This window comes from Pteropus vampyrus, unplaced genomic scaffold (assembly GCF_000151845.1).
Source record: "Pteropus vampyrus isolate Shadow unplaced genomic scaffold, Pvam_2.0 Scaffold279, whole genome shotgun sequence".
NCBI lineage: Eukaryota > Metazoa > Chordata > Mammalia > Chiroptera > Pteropodidae > Pteropus > Pteropus vampyrus.
This window is the reverse complement of record NW_011889060.1, coordinates 622,292-641,261: the sequence shown is the minus strand read 5'-3', so window position 1 is coordinate 641,261 and position 18,970 is coordinate 622,292. Positions and strand designations below refer to the sequence as shown.

General features: G+C 40.8%; 3 protein-coding genes across 7 annotated transcripts in view; 1 reads left to right on the top strand and 2 right to left on the bottom strand.

Moving 5' to 3' along the window:
* ERO1B (endoplasmic reticulum oxidoreductase 1 beta) overlaps positions 1–9,293 on the top strand; it is a 38,973-nt gene extending 29,680 nt beyond the window's left edge. For all 4 annotated transcript variants that reach the window (XM_023520829.1, XM_023520827.1, XM_023520830.1 and 1 more), the window contains 6 exons: positions 591–683; positions 806–1,052; positions 1,872–1,941; positions 3,924–4,010; positions 4,919–5,052; positions 9,009–9,293. In XM_023520829.1, the coding sequence (XP_023376597.1) occupies positions 591–683; positions 806–1,052; positions 1,872–1,941; positions 3,924–4,010; positions 4,919–5,052; positions 9,009–9,069 (692 nt within the window). In that variant the 3' untranslated portion in view covers positions 9,070–9,293. The remainder of the gene's footprint in view (positions 1–590; positions 684–805; positions 1,053–1,871; positions 1,942–3,923; positions 4,011–4,918; positions 5,053–9,008) is intronic.
* Positions 1–18,970, bottom strand: part of ACTN2 (actinin alpha 2) — a 389,901-nt gene that overhangs the window by 336,869 nt on the left and 34,062 nt on the right. The window lies entirely within an intron of this gene.
* The window catches only part of GPR137B (G protein-coupled receptor 137B), a 49,270-nt gene continuing 46,807 nt past the window's right edge, over positions 16,508–18,970 (bottom strand). For both annotated transcript variants that reach the window (XM_023520831.1, XM_011375911.2), the window contains exon 9: positions 16,508–18,698. The gene's annotated coding sequence lies outside the window, so the exon portion shown is untranslated. The remainder of the gene's footprint in view (positions 18,699–18,970) is intronic.

The window sequence follows — 18,970 nt, the reverse complement described above, 5'->3', positions numbered from 1 at the left end:
TCGGACATGATTGTACTCACATAGTAAACGGTTTTCCAAGTTTGGGCTCCTTACAAGAGGGACACATGGTGAAGCGGAATTGGAGAATTCTAGGGCGGAGGATTCATCAGCCACACAAAGGGACCTGGCGGAAGGAGAGAAGCAGAACCCTCTCCTTCCTTGATCACCAAGTGGGTCCAAAGAAAGGACTTCCGTAGGAACGGGAAAAGGAGAAACAACTATTGTTAAGCCAAAGCAGTGACTTTATGATTACTTTTGCCTTAGTGTAGCTCAAACCGTGAAAAATCTATACCATTGCCTTCTGGGTAACATGGGAACCTGCCAGGTGCCTCCATAGTGTTGGGACCTCCAGTAGCCCAGCATCTCCTGTCTTGTTCTGCGTTAAGTTATATTCAGTTCACTCCATTCTGAAGTCACAATCTTATTTTCTCTTCCACTGAGAGAATCCTGATCTAATGATTTCATATTATTCCTTGATTTATTTTTAATGTCCTTGAATCTTAACTTTAAAAATAAGCCTGTGTACTGAATCTTCAGTATTCCTCTTATCTAAATGGAAGCGATTTCTTTTTCATCATTTTTCTGAGCAGGTTTATGTCTGGAGAAGAGAGTCTTCTATAAGCTCATATCAGGACTTCATGCTAGTATCAATTTACATCTGTGCGCGAATTATCTTCTGGAAGGTAATCAGATTTTTACATAGAAATTTTGCCTTTAGTGTTAAAATCGTTGAGGGGAAATATGTATTCTCTGTAGAGAAAAAAATTCTGTCAGAAGCGTGTCATGTATTTCTCTCTCTCTTTAGAAACCTGGGGTAAACCTAGCTGGGGGCCTAACATAAAAGAGTTTAAACGCCGCTTTGACCCTGTGGAAACCAAGGGAGAAGGTCCAAGGAGGCTGAAGAACCTGTACTTTTTATACTTGATTGAGCTTCGAGCTTTATCAAAGGTGGCCCCATATTTTGAGCGCTCAATTGTCGATCTTTACACTGGAAATGTAGAGGATGATGCTGACACAAAAACTCTTCTGCTGAATATTTTTCAAGATACAAAGTAAGAATCACACATCACCAGTGCTCTGAAATGCTCTGCTCCATATTTGCATGAGGTAGCGCTTGAAATACAACAGAAACTGGCTGCTAAGAGTTAGGAAAAGGGAGAGTTGGAACCGAGAGGGAAATGGTCAATAGAACAGCAGTATTGAAAATGTTTTCTAAAAACGTTAACTGAAAATCATCTATAAAGCATCGTTGCAGACTTTCACATTCGCAAGCTGGCGAATGTTAAATTTCAAGTTAAAATATAACTTGTAATTTTGTGCGGTATCAAAATTTAATGTGACTTTCATGTTCTTTCTACCAATTTTGTATTCTTCCAGTTACTAATTAAATTCAGACGATATCGGATGTTAGCATAAAGAGAGACACCGAAGGGAACATTAGCCTTACTTTCCAGATTATAACCGTCTTCATAAAAAATGCTGGGTCTATAAAACTTGAGTTTACTGGTTGTAAAATGAGCATGTTGGATTAAGAAATGTTTAAAGTAAATTATGCATTAATTTTAAATGATGCTTTAAAATGTTGAGTGTTGCACATTTTTCACATAGATTGTTTTTAATTTTTTACATTATTTTTGTTATGTCATTTATTTAGAACATTAGACTTATACATTCCGAAGCCATCATTATATTGCTTTCATCTTTTACTGAATAGTTTAAAGGTGAACTGTTTGCCACCTTCTATGTTACTAAGCCTTAAGCATGTGTAAATTATGAATTTTAAATATTTGTAGGGATAGAAAATTCTAGCAGCTCCAATACATAGTACTGATTTTTTTTGTCTGTAACTTACAATATCGTTCTTTGATCAGGTCCTTTCCCATGCACTTTGATGAGAAATCCATGTTCGCAGGTGACAAAAAGGGGGCCAAATCGTTAAAGGTACGGAGTTCTCGACTCGGGGACACAGGGCGGGGAGCAGTGCGCTGGCTGCGTTCAGTCCTTTCCCTCCAGACCCTTCTTTCCCAGGCGTCCCTCTCATCGAAGTTGGTCGATTGGATTTTATTATGAGTGACACAAAAAGCTTCTTCTCCCAACTTCCTTCTCTGGGCCTTTCTCCTTTCTCATTTGACCAGCTGCTCAGCGAGTCCTCAGTCATTACTGTGACCAATGTGCGTGGCACATTCGTACATGTCTTTTTAAAGGGTATTATTCTGACAGTGGTTTCTTACTTTAAAATCACAGTGTGTATCAAGTGTGTCTCAAAAAATCATTAGCCTGAACCCACTTTGAAGGCAATAAGTAGTATATTTTTCTAAAGTTTATTTGATACAGTGTTCCAGTTTATGAAGCTATTATGTTACAGTAAGTACATCACAAAGTACATTGTACCCTTAAAACGTTATAAAAGTATTTGAAATTGGCTGGCAAATAGTCTTCTAGTACACAATCTTTTATGTGCATTTCCAATATCTGAAAACAAACATTTTTGTTATGTTGGGTGCAAATTAATTTGTTAGCAAAACCTGACCTGAATTAATGTAAGAATATTTATAGCGTTTTTTAAAAAAATTCTGCTGTTACTATTCTTACATGTTGCTGCAGAAACAGTGTATTCGATTACAGGTGTCGCCACACACTCTGGTGGGGTGTTTCATAATAGTGTATGTACTGTGTTTCTAAAATCTGAAAAGTTCTGAATTCTGAAACACATTCCACCCGTGATGTTTTAGATGTGCACACACTACAAGGACTAAAAAGTTAGCATCAAGGGGTTCTCCATCAGTAAGAGCTGCTAGGTATTCCTGAAGTGAAGTGATTTATCTACAGCTATATTTTAGTTTTGGAAGGTTGTTTTGTTTTACAGTTGTTTTAGAGGTGTATTGCTATTACAGTGTTTAATATTATGTGAATTTATTTTTGCAATGCTTCCTATTTTCTAAGTATGTATACAGATATAGTGTGATCTTCCCAACGCCCTTGTACGATAGGACAACTGTGACTGTGTATCTTTCCGTAGACGAGGAAGGTGAGGCTGAGAAAGGCCTAAGGTTTCACAAAATGCAGGAAATTTCGTTTGTTATTTTTCAGAGGTGCATAAAGGAGAAAAGCCCATTTTTTTCATCCCCAAGAAAACATGAGTTACATGAGCCTGGCGAGCCCAGGAGTTTCCTGTTCTACCTTCTTCCTCAGAACCCTGGGCGGGCCCCTGGCGGCCACTTTGCAGGCTCCTCACCACCAGCTTCAGGCAATAAAATGTTCACCTCAGGACAGTAAAATGATCTTTATTCCTAGTTTGCCGTGTGAAAAAGATAAGGAAACTTTCTCTTCACTAGTGTCACCTTTGGATACAGCGAGGGTGGCCTGAGCCTTAGAAGCGCGCGCATGCGCACAGGCCAGCGTTTCCCGAGAGACGGGCCCCTCGCGCAGCCCCTCGCCATCACGCCGGGGTACCCGTTACAGACAGCTCCGTGCGAGGACAGGGGCGGGGACTGTCCCCGTTCTGGGCTGAGCTTTCCCATTCAGACTCGCAGAGCAATCCGTCAGAAATAAGTGAAATACGGCTTTGTTTACCACGGGGTGTATCCAGACATCAAATGGAAGCAGCCGTTAAGTTCCTTAAAAGTAAAAACCACGTATTATTTGCTTTTGTGTCCCTCAGAGCGCGTACTTTGGTGCTTTGCACAGAGTTGTCCCTCAGTAAAAAGTGTGTTGACTTAGTATGTGGAATGAATTTTATAAATCTCCATTGACGTTAGTTGTGTTACGTGCAGCGACATGCTATACAAATTCAAATCATTTTCTTCACTGTTGAAAAACACAACTCGGTCAGTAAACTTCAGAACTTTTATTTCTTATCATTCGAACGGGTGCAGTTTCATTTTAAACATCTAATTAGAATGCAAATATCTTCTGCATGCTAGGAGGAATTCCGGTTACATTTCAAGAATATCTCCCGTATAATGGACTGCGTCGGATGTGACAAGTGCAGATTGTGGGGGAAATTACAGGTTCGTATGTTGTCTGATATTTTGAAACCAGTACTAACCTTAAATTTTTCCACTGAAGAGTCGAAAGTTTTTATTAAAATGTCCTCATTGTTCACTGAATTCGAGATTGTGTGTTTTTTTGTATTATTGATGAAAAAAATTATTAAGTTCTATGTTAATGTGTATGTGTAAGGCTGTTTTTCCTATTCTGTATTAATGATTCGGGTTTTATTGTGTTTCTATTGATACAATCAGATTCATTTCTAAAGTTGGTTAAAGAGCATATTAGTATATACCCCTATAAAAGATGAAATATAATTATATAAAAGGACTTAATTATGAAATTTTGGTCACCGAACGTGTTTCAGCGATCAAAAGGCGGCCATCTAGTCACAAAATAGCACAGTTCTGCCAGCCAGGCCCGTTTTTCTATATGTTCATGTAAAAAGGATTGATATTTCATCCCTTTTTTTTGTTTGTTTTTACAAAGATGACAGTGTCATAGAAAATCAAGAGACATTATTTTAATGGAATCAGTTTTCTTCTAGTGCTAATAATTGAGAAATTGTTAAGTGTAGGTGTCACTGATGATTTCTAAGTTTTGAGTTGCTAGGGGCTTTTAAGTTTACGTATTGGATATCGTTATCCTAATGTGACAGTTTCTAGGTTAAAAGAGGCATTTTAGTAATTCAGAATATCGTATGCATGCAGCAAGTTTTAAACTCTTAAACTATTCAGGTTTCTCTACCAGCTTAGATAAACTTATCATGTGCTCAGTCCGTGCGGAGGTGGAAACTGTAGTTTGCATAGTTTGCCGTGTGGTGAGGTTGAGTTCATGTGTGTTCCTCTCCTCCCAGTGACTGTCCCTTTAAGCCTTTATGGTAGTTACGATATGAATATAATTGTAAGTTTATCACTATTTCCATTAGACCCAGGGTTTAGGAACTGCCCTGAAGATATTATTCTCTGAAAAAGAAATCCAGAAGCTTCCAGAAAACAGCCCATCGAAAGGCTTCCAGCTCACTCGACAGGAAATAGTCGCTCTTTTAAACGCGTTTGGAAGGTAAGGACGGATTCTCCCGCACGTCGCAGCCAACTCCACAGGTCACCTCTGCTAGAGCAGTTTGTTTTGCTTTGTTCTGTCGACAGAGGAAGAACTATCCTCATACGTTGTCATACTGACTCACAAGTCAGTTTGTCTGCAGCTCACAGGATTTCTGTTTGTCAGGATTTCTGTTTGCCTTCTCAGTTGCGTGGGGAGAATATTCTCCCCGTAATATTCTGCTCTCTAGCTGGCTGTCACGTGTTCAAGAACAGTAGCAGGGGTAAGGAGAGCTTGGCTGAGAAGGTGACGAAAGAAACATGGAACCATTCAGCTGCTCTTATTTCTGAAAACCAGGAGGCATTTTTCTTCCACTTAGTCTTACCCCATTCTTCCTGTATACAGATGTATAATTTGCTTCTTATTTATACCACTGATGGTTTCAAAGATCACGTGAATTTGCCTATAGAGGTCCATGCAATACCAGCTGAGGAACAGGGAGCAGAAGGAACAGAATCATAGAAAATAATACGATGCTCTGGGAAAACGGGAAAAAAAGGAAGAATTTTTTTAAAAATAGGGAACCAGGTGATTCAGAGATTATTTCTTACGTTTTCTTACCATGCGTTTTTAAGGTAAAAAGGGGCAATTAAATGTAAAATAAATTGTCCCTTCCCCCACCCTAATAGCATAGATTTCACCTGTTGCTCCCGTTTTTAAAGACGACTGTGTAGGTTAAGGTTTCAAACAGGATAGACGTAGAATGTCCATCAGTAATTAGTATTTTATGAAAAATTCAGTGCACCCTCTTATGAGGCCGAGAGTAAGATGAAACGGGAAACGAGTCAATTTAAATTAATTAAAATAAAATTTAAGTGAAGATTTTAAGCAAACATCTTTGAAATTCGAATAAAATTAAATTGGGAAGGAAGCAGGTGCCGACTTCCTCAGACTTTCTCGGAGTCTCACAGACAATACCCCTAACTGTGACCTTCCTGCCTCGGCCCGTGTCTAGAACCTGGCATCATCACCCTGCCCCGTTCTCGGACCGGCTGGGCTCAGGGTCCGGGCACCCAACTTTGGGGCCCGGCCGGTTACTCGGTGTCAGCTCCGGCCAGTCACTTTCCTCTTCCAGCTGTTCCCCTGCTCTGTAAGATGAACCCTTCTCGGGGTTACTGTGAAGATAAAACGAGACTGTCTGTGACAACGCTTCTTAAACCACAAGACGCTGCCCGGCTCGCGGCGGCCACGGTGACTCACGCACTGCCGCGTGCCTCCTGCTCTAATCTTTTACTGTTTAAAAAAATTTTTTTTCTGATTAATCTAGATGCGAGAAACCTTTCTTCTCTTAAGGGTAATGACACTCAGGGTGGGATAGTGACGTAAATAAGGTGCAGCCTAATTTCCTTTTTCCTCCCCGAGGGGAAACAAATAGCAGTTTATCTGTCTGCATTTTAAAGGTCCTTAGAATATTCATCTTCCCCACCCCCCAATTATAAAAGTCATGATCATTACAGAGAACTTGGAAAAACATATGAAAATATCATTTTAAAATAAATTTTAAATTTCTCATATCTCTACCACCCTGGACTATTTCAACACTTTATTTTTAATGTGTATATCCCTAGTACTTATAAGAAAAATAAATATATACTACATATGTGTATGTATATATGTGTTTACAGAGTCGCGAGCATACTTTTTTTATACTTCAGTTTTACTTGGAATCATAATCATTTTCCAGTGTTATTAAAATTTTTTCATAGGCATTATTCATTTATTTTTTGAGTCAAAAGGAAAGTTTATTAGAAAAGGGGTAACGCTCCGCAGAGCGTGGTCTCCTCCCAGAGGCCAAGAGTGAGAGGGACAGTAAGAGACGAGGACCGTGAGAGCGACAGGCGGAGTGAAGGCGCCGAGGGGGACCTCACAGACATTATTTTTAGTGTCTACCGATAGGTCACAACTTAGTCATTCTGTTTTTACATTCAGTTGAGTTTGTTTCCTTCATATCATTCTATACATTGCTTCTTTAAAGAATATTATTGTTTTTCTTAAATATAATGAAATCTGTTCGTTTCATTATATGTTCCACCTGATTATCAGTCCATTTAAGTAGTAAATGATCGTGGACGCACTAACACACAAAATTATTGTATTACACTTCGGGGAGTTTATGCATTAGCCTTTCTTAAGCGACTTGGTAGCTTCCTGGCTGGCAGTCCCTTTAACACAGCTCTACCGTTGCTTTGCCATGTGATGCTCGTGGGCAGAGATGTACAATGAGCATTGTCTTTGGTTCTGGCCACTGAATCCTGGAAAATGTGGTTTCATTATCTTGAATACCCTGCAGGATCTTTCCTACACTAACAGCCAGTTTTTGATAGTTTCAGCATTTACATCAAATGGTTTATTTTCCAGGGAACAATGACATGGCATTAATAAACCTGTTGGAGATTATATTTTCGTGCCCCTCTAAAAGGGTAGAGCAGTAGGTAGACGCAGGTATGCTGTGTGCCTTCCCGTGTCAACCTTGGGGTACTAATAGAGAACGTGGGAGACATCTCCTGGGTGATAAACTGTGCGGTCTGGGCTGCATCTCCACGGACTGTGCTTAGCGGTCCACGCAGCGCTGGTCCACTGGTGCCTCGGGAAGGGGACACACCCAAATTAACGTTCATGAGCGCCTTCACCTTCCCTGACCCGCTCCGTCTGTGTCCATGTCAGACTGGGGCGTGGTTTTCCATTCTGACCACATCTGCTATTTACTAAGCTCTTTTCTTGAGTTAGTTAAGCCTTGGTCTCTCTACTGCATCTTCATATATATTCTGGTAGTTTTTTTTTTTTTTTAACAGCTACTTTGAAGTATACCGTATGATTTTACACATTTGTTTAATAATCATATTTTTCCTAATAATTAAAAACTGTTTCAATCCTTTAGTATTCCAAGGATTAGAGTAAGAATTCATTTTCTATGACTCCCACAACTTGTCAGAGTGTAAAGAAAATGGTTTTGGCACCATAGAGAGCATAGAGTTTTTGAGCAGCGACATGGTCTTGGGGTCTGATTAATTGGTTAGAATGCACCTACTTGCTGGGTGTCCTGGGAAAATTACTTGCTCTATTTGAGCCTCAGTTTTCCAAAAATGTAAAATCAGGGTTAATTTTATCTACCTTGTAGAATTATTATTATTATTTTTTGCAATTAATGAGATTGTGTGTGTGTGTGTGTGTGCGCGCGCGCGCTCAGAACATTGCCCAGCACATGCTAAACTCTTGGTATAAGAAAAATTATTTATTAAATAAAGGAGCTGAATAATGCATCCTATATTATCCTAAGTTATAGAAAGAAAATGTTAGATTTTTACTGTATCCACTCCAAATTTTACATAAGGATCATCAAGCTTTTAGGATTATTTTTTGGGGATTTCTATTCGAGTTTTACTGCTGGACCCGGACCCAGAAGCATTGTATTTATTCATTCATTCATTCTTTATTGAGCACCATAAACACTGATGGGCGTAGGGCACAGGAATTCGGCAGCAGTCAGTAAACAGACTGAAGAGTGGACAGTGCAAACAAACTCGTGTGTTTGGGGAGCAGCACGGAGCGCACCTCCAGAGAGGAATGTGCAAAGCGGATTTGCAGACCACACGTCATGTCGAGGTTCTTTATCGTGACGAAGTGTTCATGTCACTGTTCCCATCATTAGTCTAGAATCTAGTGATAAGAAGTAGTAACTGGCTTCCTTTGTCCCTTGTTGACCAAGACTAAAGAAAGAATCATGGCTCCGTGTTTTATTAATCTTTGATAAGTAATTACAGATACTTATTTAAAACTAGAAGCTTCAATGTTCAGTGTTGTATACATTCTCTTATTTTGGATTTTCCTTTCAAATTATAGCCCATATAACATCAATTATTTGAAACAGCTATACATCATATTAGCTATATACTAATATGCTTTTTTTTCTCTTGTAGGCTTTCTACAAGCATAAGAGAATTACAGAATTTTAAAGTCTTATTACAACACAGTAGGTAATAAAGGCTTTTAGATGTCTGACTAGAGACATAAAGTGTGACTGTGTGAAGACTTACTCTTGGACATTCAGCAAAAGGAGACTAATCTTCAAAGACTTCGAGAATTCTGAACTCTTAAAGAGAAAATTCAAATGTTCACTTGAATATTTATGATTCTTAATAGACTGTCAATTAGAGGTATTTATAAATGAAGTATGTGCTTTTAAAACCTGTAAGTTATACTAATTCTGTGTTTAATTTCATGTTTCCATCTGTTGAATATTCTGCTCTTCAGTTTAGAATTGGTTTTGTTCTTACTCTGTTATGCTTTGCTTCCAGTTGTCCAGCCGAAATGACCGTCTCCATCCTGATAACACTGTTGTCAGTCTGTTGGGCACAGGGGAGCAGATGGTGCTTAGGGCTGGTATCAGTGGCACAGTTATCGATGATTTAGGTTTAGCCTCGCCCAGCTCTGCGTGTCACCTTCTGGAATGTGGAAGTGTCGGTGTGACGAATGGCCCTTTCAGTGTATAGTTTCAGAAGTTACTTAAATCCCCAGGACTTCGTTTGTTTTTACTTAAGCTTTTAGTTGCTGTTGCTGTCTTGTTTTGGTCTAAAGGACCTGCTTTGGTAAAGCGAGCAAGTCCTGTCCCCTCTGCCACCGGCCACGTCGCCTGGGAGTGCGGGGGGCCTGGCTCGAAGGATTCTTTACTTAGAACCTAAAAGCATTTTCTTTGATTTTGTGTTTCTTTGTTCCTACTCCAATTTTAGAAGTGTTCATTTACTTTAAAAGAAATAAATGCATAAATATTTGTTTCCATCTCGATAAAATTTGAATAGGATTTTACGGATTTATAATGCCAATTTAAAACATATGCACAGAATTTACTATTTTAAATTGAAGCAAGCATTTTTAAAGGGTTTTCTTTTAGGATACAGTCCATGCCGTCCTCTCGTCCGATTTGCTTCGGTAGGGTGTTGAAGCGGGTAGGTTTGTTCACGCCTCTTGTAAGCTTGCCCTCGCCCTGCTTGTTCGTTCTAGTTCATTGTATATAAATGCGTGACTTGTACCAACAGATGCCTCAATCTTACAAGGTCATTTTCTAAACCGGGGATTTAAATATCCTTAAGAGTTAAAATATCGATTCTTTAAAAAGGTGTTAGTATATGCAGTGTGGTTAATTTGGAAGGTTGCATCCGTGTAGAAGTAACGTGGGTACAAAACTTAGTTTTTCCTCAGACTCTTCAGTCTTTCATGAAGTAAACAAGTGCTCTTAAACCCGTACCTTCTGCCAAGGCCTGAAATGTGCTCACTGACGACTCGGTGACGTGTTTTGAATCCTATTTAGTTGGCTCACCCCTCTTTTAAAAATAATTAGTCACCCTGGGAGAGAGCGATATGGTTGGAGGGAACGAGGCCTCACCAGTTACTTATTTTCTTACCAAATTTCTAACCTTTATAGACGGGGTTTTCATTGTTGCCGATTTTTTTTTTGGTGGTGGTGTTTTTGTTAAGTTGAATAAAACAGGCGGGCTTGACTGGAGCGTCTCTCCTCCATCGTTTCATTTTTAGGATTTCAGATTTTATATGGTGTGAGGGGGAAGCTTAAGGTCAACTTGTCTAAAAAGTGAATAAATAATGTTGCTGGTAAATTAATAATTATTCTTAGTGTTCATTTAGAGTTGAAGAAAATATGAAAAAATCTTGCACTCTGTCTATTTTTATTATGTTTAAAAATCTTTCTCGTAGTGTTACTTCACTTTCCCTCAGTTAAAGAAAAAGGCTATTATTTAAACTATTTACTGGAGAAAATCCTTGGCCATTTCCATTTATCGCTTTTTTATCTTTACTGTGATTTGTTTTAAGCTTAGGAAAAAATGTTAGAGTGAGTTCCAGGAAATTAAAAGGTCTAGTTAGGATTAAAAGTTCTTTTCAAAGTTTTAACGAAGTTTTTCACTACCAAGAAAATAAACAAAATGAAGTATTCTTAAGCTAAAGTTCATTTAACTTTATTTTACCATGAATTAGATTGCAGGTCGCAGCCTGCATTTTTGTGTGTGTATTTCCTACACGGTCGTGTACGCCATAGGAACCTTTGTTTTGTGAGTCTGGTCGTGACATAAGCTGTTTTTCCAGTTCACGTGGTTTTTGTCGCAAAGTGGTACTGGAGTTCTGCTTGCTTTGCGAAAACGCGTGCTGGTCATTCCTCTTGGCGTTTTGTCTTTATCTCATCACATAATTAAAAAATCCAGCACTTGATCACATAACTGGCAGAGATGACGGCAGAGAGGCCCCTGGCCGCCGCGGTGCGAGCTGTTTCCCGCGTGGCATCTGTGTGAGTTAGAAAGACTGTACATTAAAACTGGTAACAATCCGAACGTTTCTCCTGTGTTGATTCTTAGGTTAAGAGGAGGATCGGACAGAATAGTAATAGTTTTCAGTTTTGAAACTCGCTAAGTCAGATGCGAATTCCTCAACACTTGTAATCTGCCTCCAGAGAGGAATGTGCAAAGCGGATTTGCAGACCACACGTCATGTCGAGGTTCTTTATCGTGACGAAGTGTTCATGTCACTGTTCCCATCATTAGTCTAGAATCTAGTGATAAGAAGTAGTAACTGGCTTCCTTTGTCCCTTGTTGACCAAGACTAAAGAAAGAATCATGGCTCCGTGTTTTATTAATCTTTGATAAGTAATTACAGATACTTATTTAAAACTAGAAGCTTCAATGTTCAGTGTTGTATACATTCTCTTATTTTGGATTTTCCTTTCAAATTATAGCCCATATAACATCAATTATTTGAAACAGCTCTACATCATATTAGCTATATACTAATATGCTTTTTTTTCTCTTGTAGGCTTTCTACAAGCATAAGAGAATTACAGAATTTTAAAGTCTTATTACAACACAGTAGGTAATAAAGGCTTTTAGATGTCTGACTAGAGACATAAAGTGTGACTGTGTGAAGACTTACTCTTGGACATTCAGCAAAAGGAGACTAATCTTCAAAGACTTCGAGAATTCTGAACTCTTAAAGAGAAAATTCAAATGTTCACTTGAATATTTATGATTCTTAATAGACTGTCAATTAGAGGTATTTATAAATGAAGTATGTGCTTTTAAAACCTGTAAGTTATACTAATTCTGTGTTTAATTTCATGTTTCCATCTGTTGAATATTCTGCTCTTCAGTTTAGAATTGGTTTTGTTCTTACTCTGTTATGCTTTGCTTCCAGTTGTCCAGCCGAAATGACCGTCTCCATCCTGATAACACTGTTGTCAGTCTGTTGGGCACAGGGGAGCAGATGGTGCTTAGGGCTGGTATCAGTGGCACAGTTATCGATGATTTAGGTTTAGCCTCGCCCAGCTCTGCGTGTCACCTTCTGGAATGTGGAAGTGTCGGTGTGACGAATGGCCCTTTCAGTGTATAGTTTCAGAAGTTACTTAAATCCCCAGGACTTCGTTTGTTTTTACTTAAGCTTTTAGTTGCTGTTGCTGTCTTGTTTTGGTCTAAAGGACCTGCTTTGGTAAAGCGAGCAAGTCCTGTCCCCTCTGCCACCGGCCACGTCGCCTGGGAGTGCGGGGGGCCTGGCTCGAAGGATTCTTTACTTAGAACCTAAAAGCATTTTCTTTGATTTTGTGTTTCTTTGTTCCTACTCCAATTTTAGAAGTGTTCATTTACTTTAAAAGAAATAAATGCATAAATATTTGTTTCCATCTCGATAAAATTTGAATAGGATTTTACGGATTTATAATGCCAATTTAAAACATATGCACAGAATTTACTATTTTAAATTGAAGCAAGCATTTTTAAAGGGTTTTCTTTTAGGATACAGTCCATGCCGTCCTCTCGTCCGATTTGCTTCGGTAGGGTGTTGAAGCGGGTAGGTTTGTTCACGCCTCTTGTAAGCTTGCCCTCGCCCTGCTTGTTCGTTCTAGTTCATTGTATATAAATGCGTGACTTGTACCAACAGATGCCTCAGTCTTACATGGTCATTTTCTAAACCGGGGATTTAAATATCCTTAAGAGTTAAAATATCGATTCTTTAAAAAGGTGTTAGTATATGCAGTGTGGTTAATTTGGAAGGTTGCATCCGTGTAGAAGTAACGTGGGTACAAAACTTAGTTTTTCCTCAGACTCTTCAGTCTTTCATGAAGTAAACAAGTGCTCTTAAACCCGTACCTTCTCTCGCCAAGGCCTGAAATGTGCTCACTGACGACTCGGTGACGTGTTTTGAATCCTATTTAGTTGGCTCACCCCTCTTTTAAAAATAATTAGTCACCCTGGGAGAGAGCGATATGGTTGGAGGGAACGAGGCCTCACCAGTTACTTATTTTCTTACCAAATTTCTAACCTTTATAGACGGGGTTTTCATTGTTGCCGATTTTTTTTTTTGGTGGTGGTGTTTTTGTTAAGTTGAATAAAACAGGCGGGCTTGACTGGAGCGTCTCTCCTCCATCGTTTCATTTTTAGGATTTCAGATTTTATATGGTGTGAGGGGGAAGCTTAAGGTCAACTTGTCTAAAAAGTGAATAAATAATGTTCCTGGTAAATTAATAATTATTCTTAGTGTTCATTTAGAGTTGAAGAAAATATGAAAAAATCTTGCACTCTATTTTTATTATGTTTAAAAATCTTTCTCATAGTGTTACTTCACTGTTCCCTCAGTTAAAGAAAAAGGCTATTATTTAAACTATTTACTGGAGAAAATCCTTGGCCATTTCCATTTATCGCTTTTTTATCTTTACTGTGATTTGTTTTAAGCTTAGGAAAAAATGTTAGAGTGAGTTCCAGGAAATTAAAAGGTCTAGTTAGGATTAAAAGTTCTTTTCAAAGTTTTAACGAAGTTTTTCACTACCAAGAAAATAAACAAAATGAAGTATTCTTAAGCTAAAGTTCATTTAACTTTATTTTACCATGAATTAGATTGCAGGTCGCAGCCTGCATTTTTGTGTGTGTATTTCCTACACGGTCGTGTACGCCATAGGAACCTTTGTTTTGTGAGTCTGGTCGTGACATAAGCTGTTTTTCCAGTTCACGTGGTTTTTGTCGCAAAGTGGTACTGGAGTTCTGCTTGCTTTGCGAAAACGCGTGCTGGTCATTCCTCTTGGCGTTTTGTCTTTATCTCATCACATAATTAAAAAATCCAGCACTTGATCATATAACTGGCAGAGAGACGGCAGAGAGGCCCCTGGCCGCCGCGGCGCGAGCTGTTTCCCGCGTGGCATCTGTGTGAGTTAGAAAGACTGTACATTAAAACTGGTAACAATCCGAATGTTTCTCCTGTGTTGATTCTTAGGTTAAGAGGAGGATCGGACAGAATAGTAATAGTTTTCAGTTTTGAAACTCGCTAAGTCAGATGCGAATTCCTCAACACTTGTAATCTGTTTCGGAAACAGTGTGCCGTATTTCCCAGCGTTACCTCGGTGCCACTGTGTCTAAGAAAGGACAGCTGCTTTGATCTTCAACAGCACTGCCTTCAGCTGGCAGCTTGGGCACAGTTCACGGTAAACCTCTCAGCAGTTTGCAGACCGAAGGGCCTGTAGAACCCATAGCAATTCACCAAAATACAGGCTGGGTGCGGGCGTCGCGGAAATTATTCGATAAAACAACACGGGCGCACACACACATCTTTGTGTACTGTTTTAAGCAATATCTACAGGGGCACCTTTGATTTCGGAAAGAATTGCAAATAATGTGCTATCGTACCCACCATACAGTAGAAAATGTGAATGAAAGTGAATGTTTCTGCCATCTCTTCCTCACCCGCCCCCCCCTTAAATGTTTCCTCTGTTGAGATGAGGATTTGATTATGATTTGTGGAGAAGGGAGAAACTCTGTAAGTAGCTGACGATGCTCCTTCTCGTGACAGCTGGCATCGGCAGAGCCGCGTTGAGGGCTGTGCAAAGATTATGTCATCTTCACAGCAGTACCCGTAGGTAGGTACAGTCGCTTGCTTTATAAAAAAAACAGGATAAGAGAGGCTAAGTCACTTGTCTACGGTCACAAATTCTAGGCTGTGGGACTAGAATTTGAAACCAGAAAGTCTGACTCGAGAGCCTCCTCTCAGAATAGGCCGTTATCTGTGTGATTTCATTTCATAAGTTAGCTTATTACCATTCTACTAAAAAAAATCAGGGACTCTCGGCATCTTTGGAATTGTATTCAGTCATGAGGCTTTTTAAATATATATATTTTATTTAATTTTTTGAATAAGTAATACATTCACATGGTTCAAAAACCAGAGTATAAAAGCTGTACAGTGGGATGGCCTTTTCCTATCACGCTTCTCCCCCGCGCCCCACCGGGACCTGTTCGCGGTTCCTTAGGGTTCCATCCTACTTAGGCAGGTACAAGCAGACAGAAATGTCTCATTTTTACAGAGTGGCATCATATACACACTTTTTGCTTTTTTAAAATTTTCTCGGCAGCTTCCGATATCACTGGATAGCTTACTCCTTTCTGGTTACTGCTTGGTATTCCGTTATATGATCATGTAATCGGTTCGCTCATTCTCTATCAGTGGGCATCTGGAAGGTTTCCAGACCTCGTTATCTGTAATTTCACACACATTCAGATACGCACTTGTAGAATAAATTCCCCAACATGAAATTCGGGGGTGAAAGGCCATATGCATTTGTAATTTTGAAAGATGCTAGAATATTGTCCTCCGTGGGGGCAGCCACCAGTCCACGCGCCGCCTGCCGTCTAGACAGTGCTCACTTGTCCACACGACCCTACCAGAGATGTTACCAAACACTTGGATTTTTGCCATCGCGCTAGATGCAAAATCACATTATCAGTGTGTTTTAGTTTATCACGAGTAAAGTTGACTACCTTCAATGTGTTTAAGAGCCATCTGTATTTCCTTTTGTGTTCATATCTTTTGCCCATTTTTATCTGCCCCTTTGACCTTTTTATGAATTCCTAAAAGTGCTTTATTGGGCAGGAGTATTAATCCTTTCACTGTAACGAGCTGTAAAGTTTTTTCAACGCGTTGTCTGCTGACTTTGTGGTTTTGCCATGTGAATTTTTGTATGACGCAGTCTAATTCATCAGTTTTTTAAGTGGTATCTGGTGGACTTTGAGTCATACTTACAATGCCTTCTTCATTCCACAGTACTAATTCATCTATATTTTCTCTTACAACTTTTGTGGTTTAATCTTCTTAATCTAAATGTTTATTCCTTTGGAGTATATCCTGGCATGAGGTATAAGTTACGGATCCAACCTAACTTTTTCCCAGATGTTACCCAGTTATTCCGCTATCAATTCTTGAACAGGTCTCTTTTCCTTACTAGTGTGAGACGGTAACGTGTATCATGCCTCACCTCCCCCGTGGACTCAGCTCTGCATCTGGGCTCTCTCTCTCCTGCACCAGGACCGCACTGACCCAGTTACCCCGGGGCCGTGTCCTAACACCTGTGCACTGGTCCCATCTCGTTCTCTCCCTGCCCCCATTTTTTTTTTTTTACAATTTTCTTTAGCTGTTCTTGCTTATTCCATATGCGCTTTAAAAAAATCATTAATATACGGATCCTGCCAAACCCTGCCCAACTCATGTTTTTTCTCAAGCGTTGCATTTTTTAACCACTTAATGTGTCACTGTCTTTCTGATATTTTACCAGATAAAGATCTACTCTTTACTACCCATCGTGTTAGGTACTTGGGTGTTCTATTTGCCAGCGCTCAGACAGGTGAGGGCAAAGACAGAACGGGTAGTGTCTGTGTAGACAGAATTTCACCTCAGGGCTTCTGTTTTAGGACTTAGCTTCTAAGGATCGTTTGAGAACTACATTATTGAATCTTTATTTCCTTTTTTATTCCATTATGAATTCTTTGCCTAAAGGTTGGATATCTGTCAAAGATTCATAAGAAAATAGGGAGGAGCCCTTAAATGAGTATTAAACCTGAAAAATCAAGCACAGAAGACAAAAATGCCAGAAGTCACCTTTTAAAAACGAGGCCTGCCCAAGAGCAGGGTCTGACCGCGCGCATTTGCTGGTCCAGGGGCTGGGGACACAGCGCGAGGCGGATCGTAGGGTCCTATAGCCTAACTAGGTTCCACCTCTGAGGAGTGAGAAAGGCAGCTAGAGATCCTGCCGATGGAGGAGGACGTGCTACCACGGGAACCTGTCTAGTGAAGCTGCCCTCGTTGTGAATGACTTAGTCTCTGCTTGACAGTGCCATCAAGTTGTCACACACTGATTAAAATCAGCTAAAATCACCCACCTAACACCGGTGGTCAGAGCAGAGTGAGCGTTCATCGTGCAACATTCCGATGTGATTTAACTTTCCACGTGGTCCTCCACAGAATATACCTCCGGGCAGGTAAGCTCTGCGCCCTTTAGCGGGTTTCAGGGCTGCAGACCTGCAGCCCAGACTCGGGGCCAGCGAATGCACCAAGCGGGTGGCACAGCAGACATGGATCGTGGCCCTGGCAAAGCAGTGCGTGTTTGCCCTAAATGTCCCCTTTCTACACTGCGCTGGCGCCTTCCGGGAGCATCATGAGTGAGACTCTGCAAAGACGGAGGAGTGTTGCAGGTTAACAAGGTACACGGGACACTAAGGTTCAGGGTCAAGGACAGGACATGATAACGGAACAGTAGAGAAAGTGAGGGTCACAGAGGCGGCAGAGAAAGTCACAGATGTAGCCTGAGGAGCAGGCACCTGTGCTCCAGTCCTGGCCAGGCTGAGGTTCAGAGGGGTAGGTAACATTCTGAACAGCGGGGCAGCCAAGTCCAAAAGGCAGGCCAGGGGTAGAGGCGAAAGAATTAACGTTGGCCAGGTATCGTCAGTTTCTGGGGAAACGGGACGACCCAGCCACAGGTCAAGGAACAGAGGTAAGGGATCCATCTTTGGAGGAAGCAGGTAGACACCATTAGGACGGAGCTGCTGAGTCACTGGGCCTAGATCTGAAGGCTGAACCTGGACTTGGGGCCCCGGGCAGCAAGTCTCAGCCCCATCAACGCCCAGGCCCAGAGTAGCCGGGCGACAGCTATGGGAAAGAGAGAGTAGGCTGGGGCACAGCGACATCGCTAGCAGACTTCAGGGTATTCTGACCATTTGGTGAAAGGACTCTTCACAGATCCCTGCTAGGGGCCAGGGCAGGGGTAATGTAAGGGTGTCGCTGCGTTTATAGACGGGACCACAGACACGTGACAAGTACCGAGCCCGGTGTCTGTCAGTAACAGGCACTCAGTAGATAGGGGCTGATGACCACTCCCTTGTCCTCGCTGTCCCTTTTTAAATAAATATTTCCTCACTTGAATCAGTCTTTGATGAGAATCCCGCTATTTTAGCTCCATCCAGTAGCTCCTCCGCCTGGACCAGGAGCAGCAGCATTACGCACACATCATTTTACCGTGCAGGAGTCTAAAGTGAGATCAAGGTCCTTTTTTTAAGCAAGTTCCTTTAGTTGGAAATCTTGCGAAAGTTTCAGATATTTACTCATTTAGTCCTAATGTAAGTTCACCTTTATTGCTAAAACATAAAAGCAATATTCTAGTAATATCGACTATGTCACTGTAAGAACCTTTTTCTCAAAGCACTTCTCATGCTCTGGGGTTTACTAACGCTTATTCCTTTCCTCGGTTAAATGTTCAAGACCGCCAGAAAGCGGTTCTTTTGGATTTTGGTAAAAGAGGAAACCTGGGGACACGCTAGCGACTGTGCCTGATGTGCGCAGCACATGGTACCCGCACGGCTACTATACGCGCGCCTGATCCATTCAAGGAACTGGCAGAACTGAGCGCACGATGTATACGCTACGGGGATCTAAACTCCGTACAGCCCACAGCTCTGTGTGCGACACACTCTGGACAGTCGTCATCGGCTCAGCCCACAGCTGTGTGTGCGACACACTCTGGACATTCGTCATCGGCTCAGCCCACAGCTCTGTGTGCGACACACTGGACACTTTC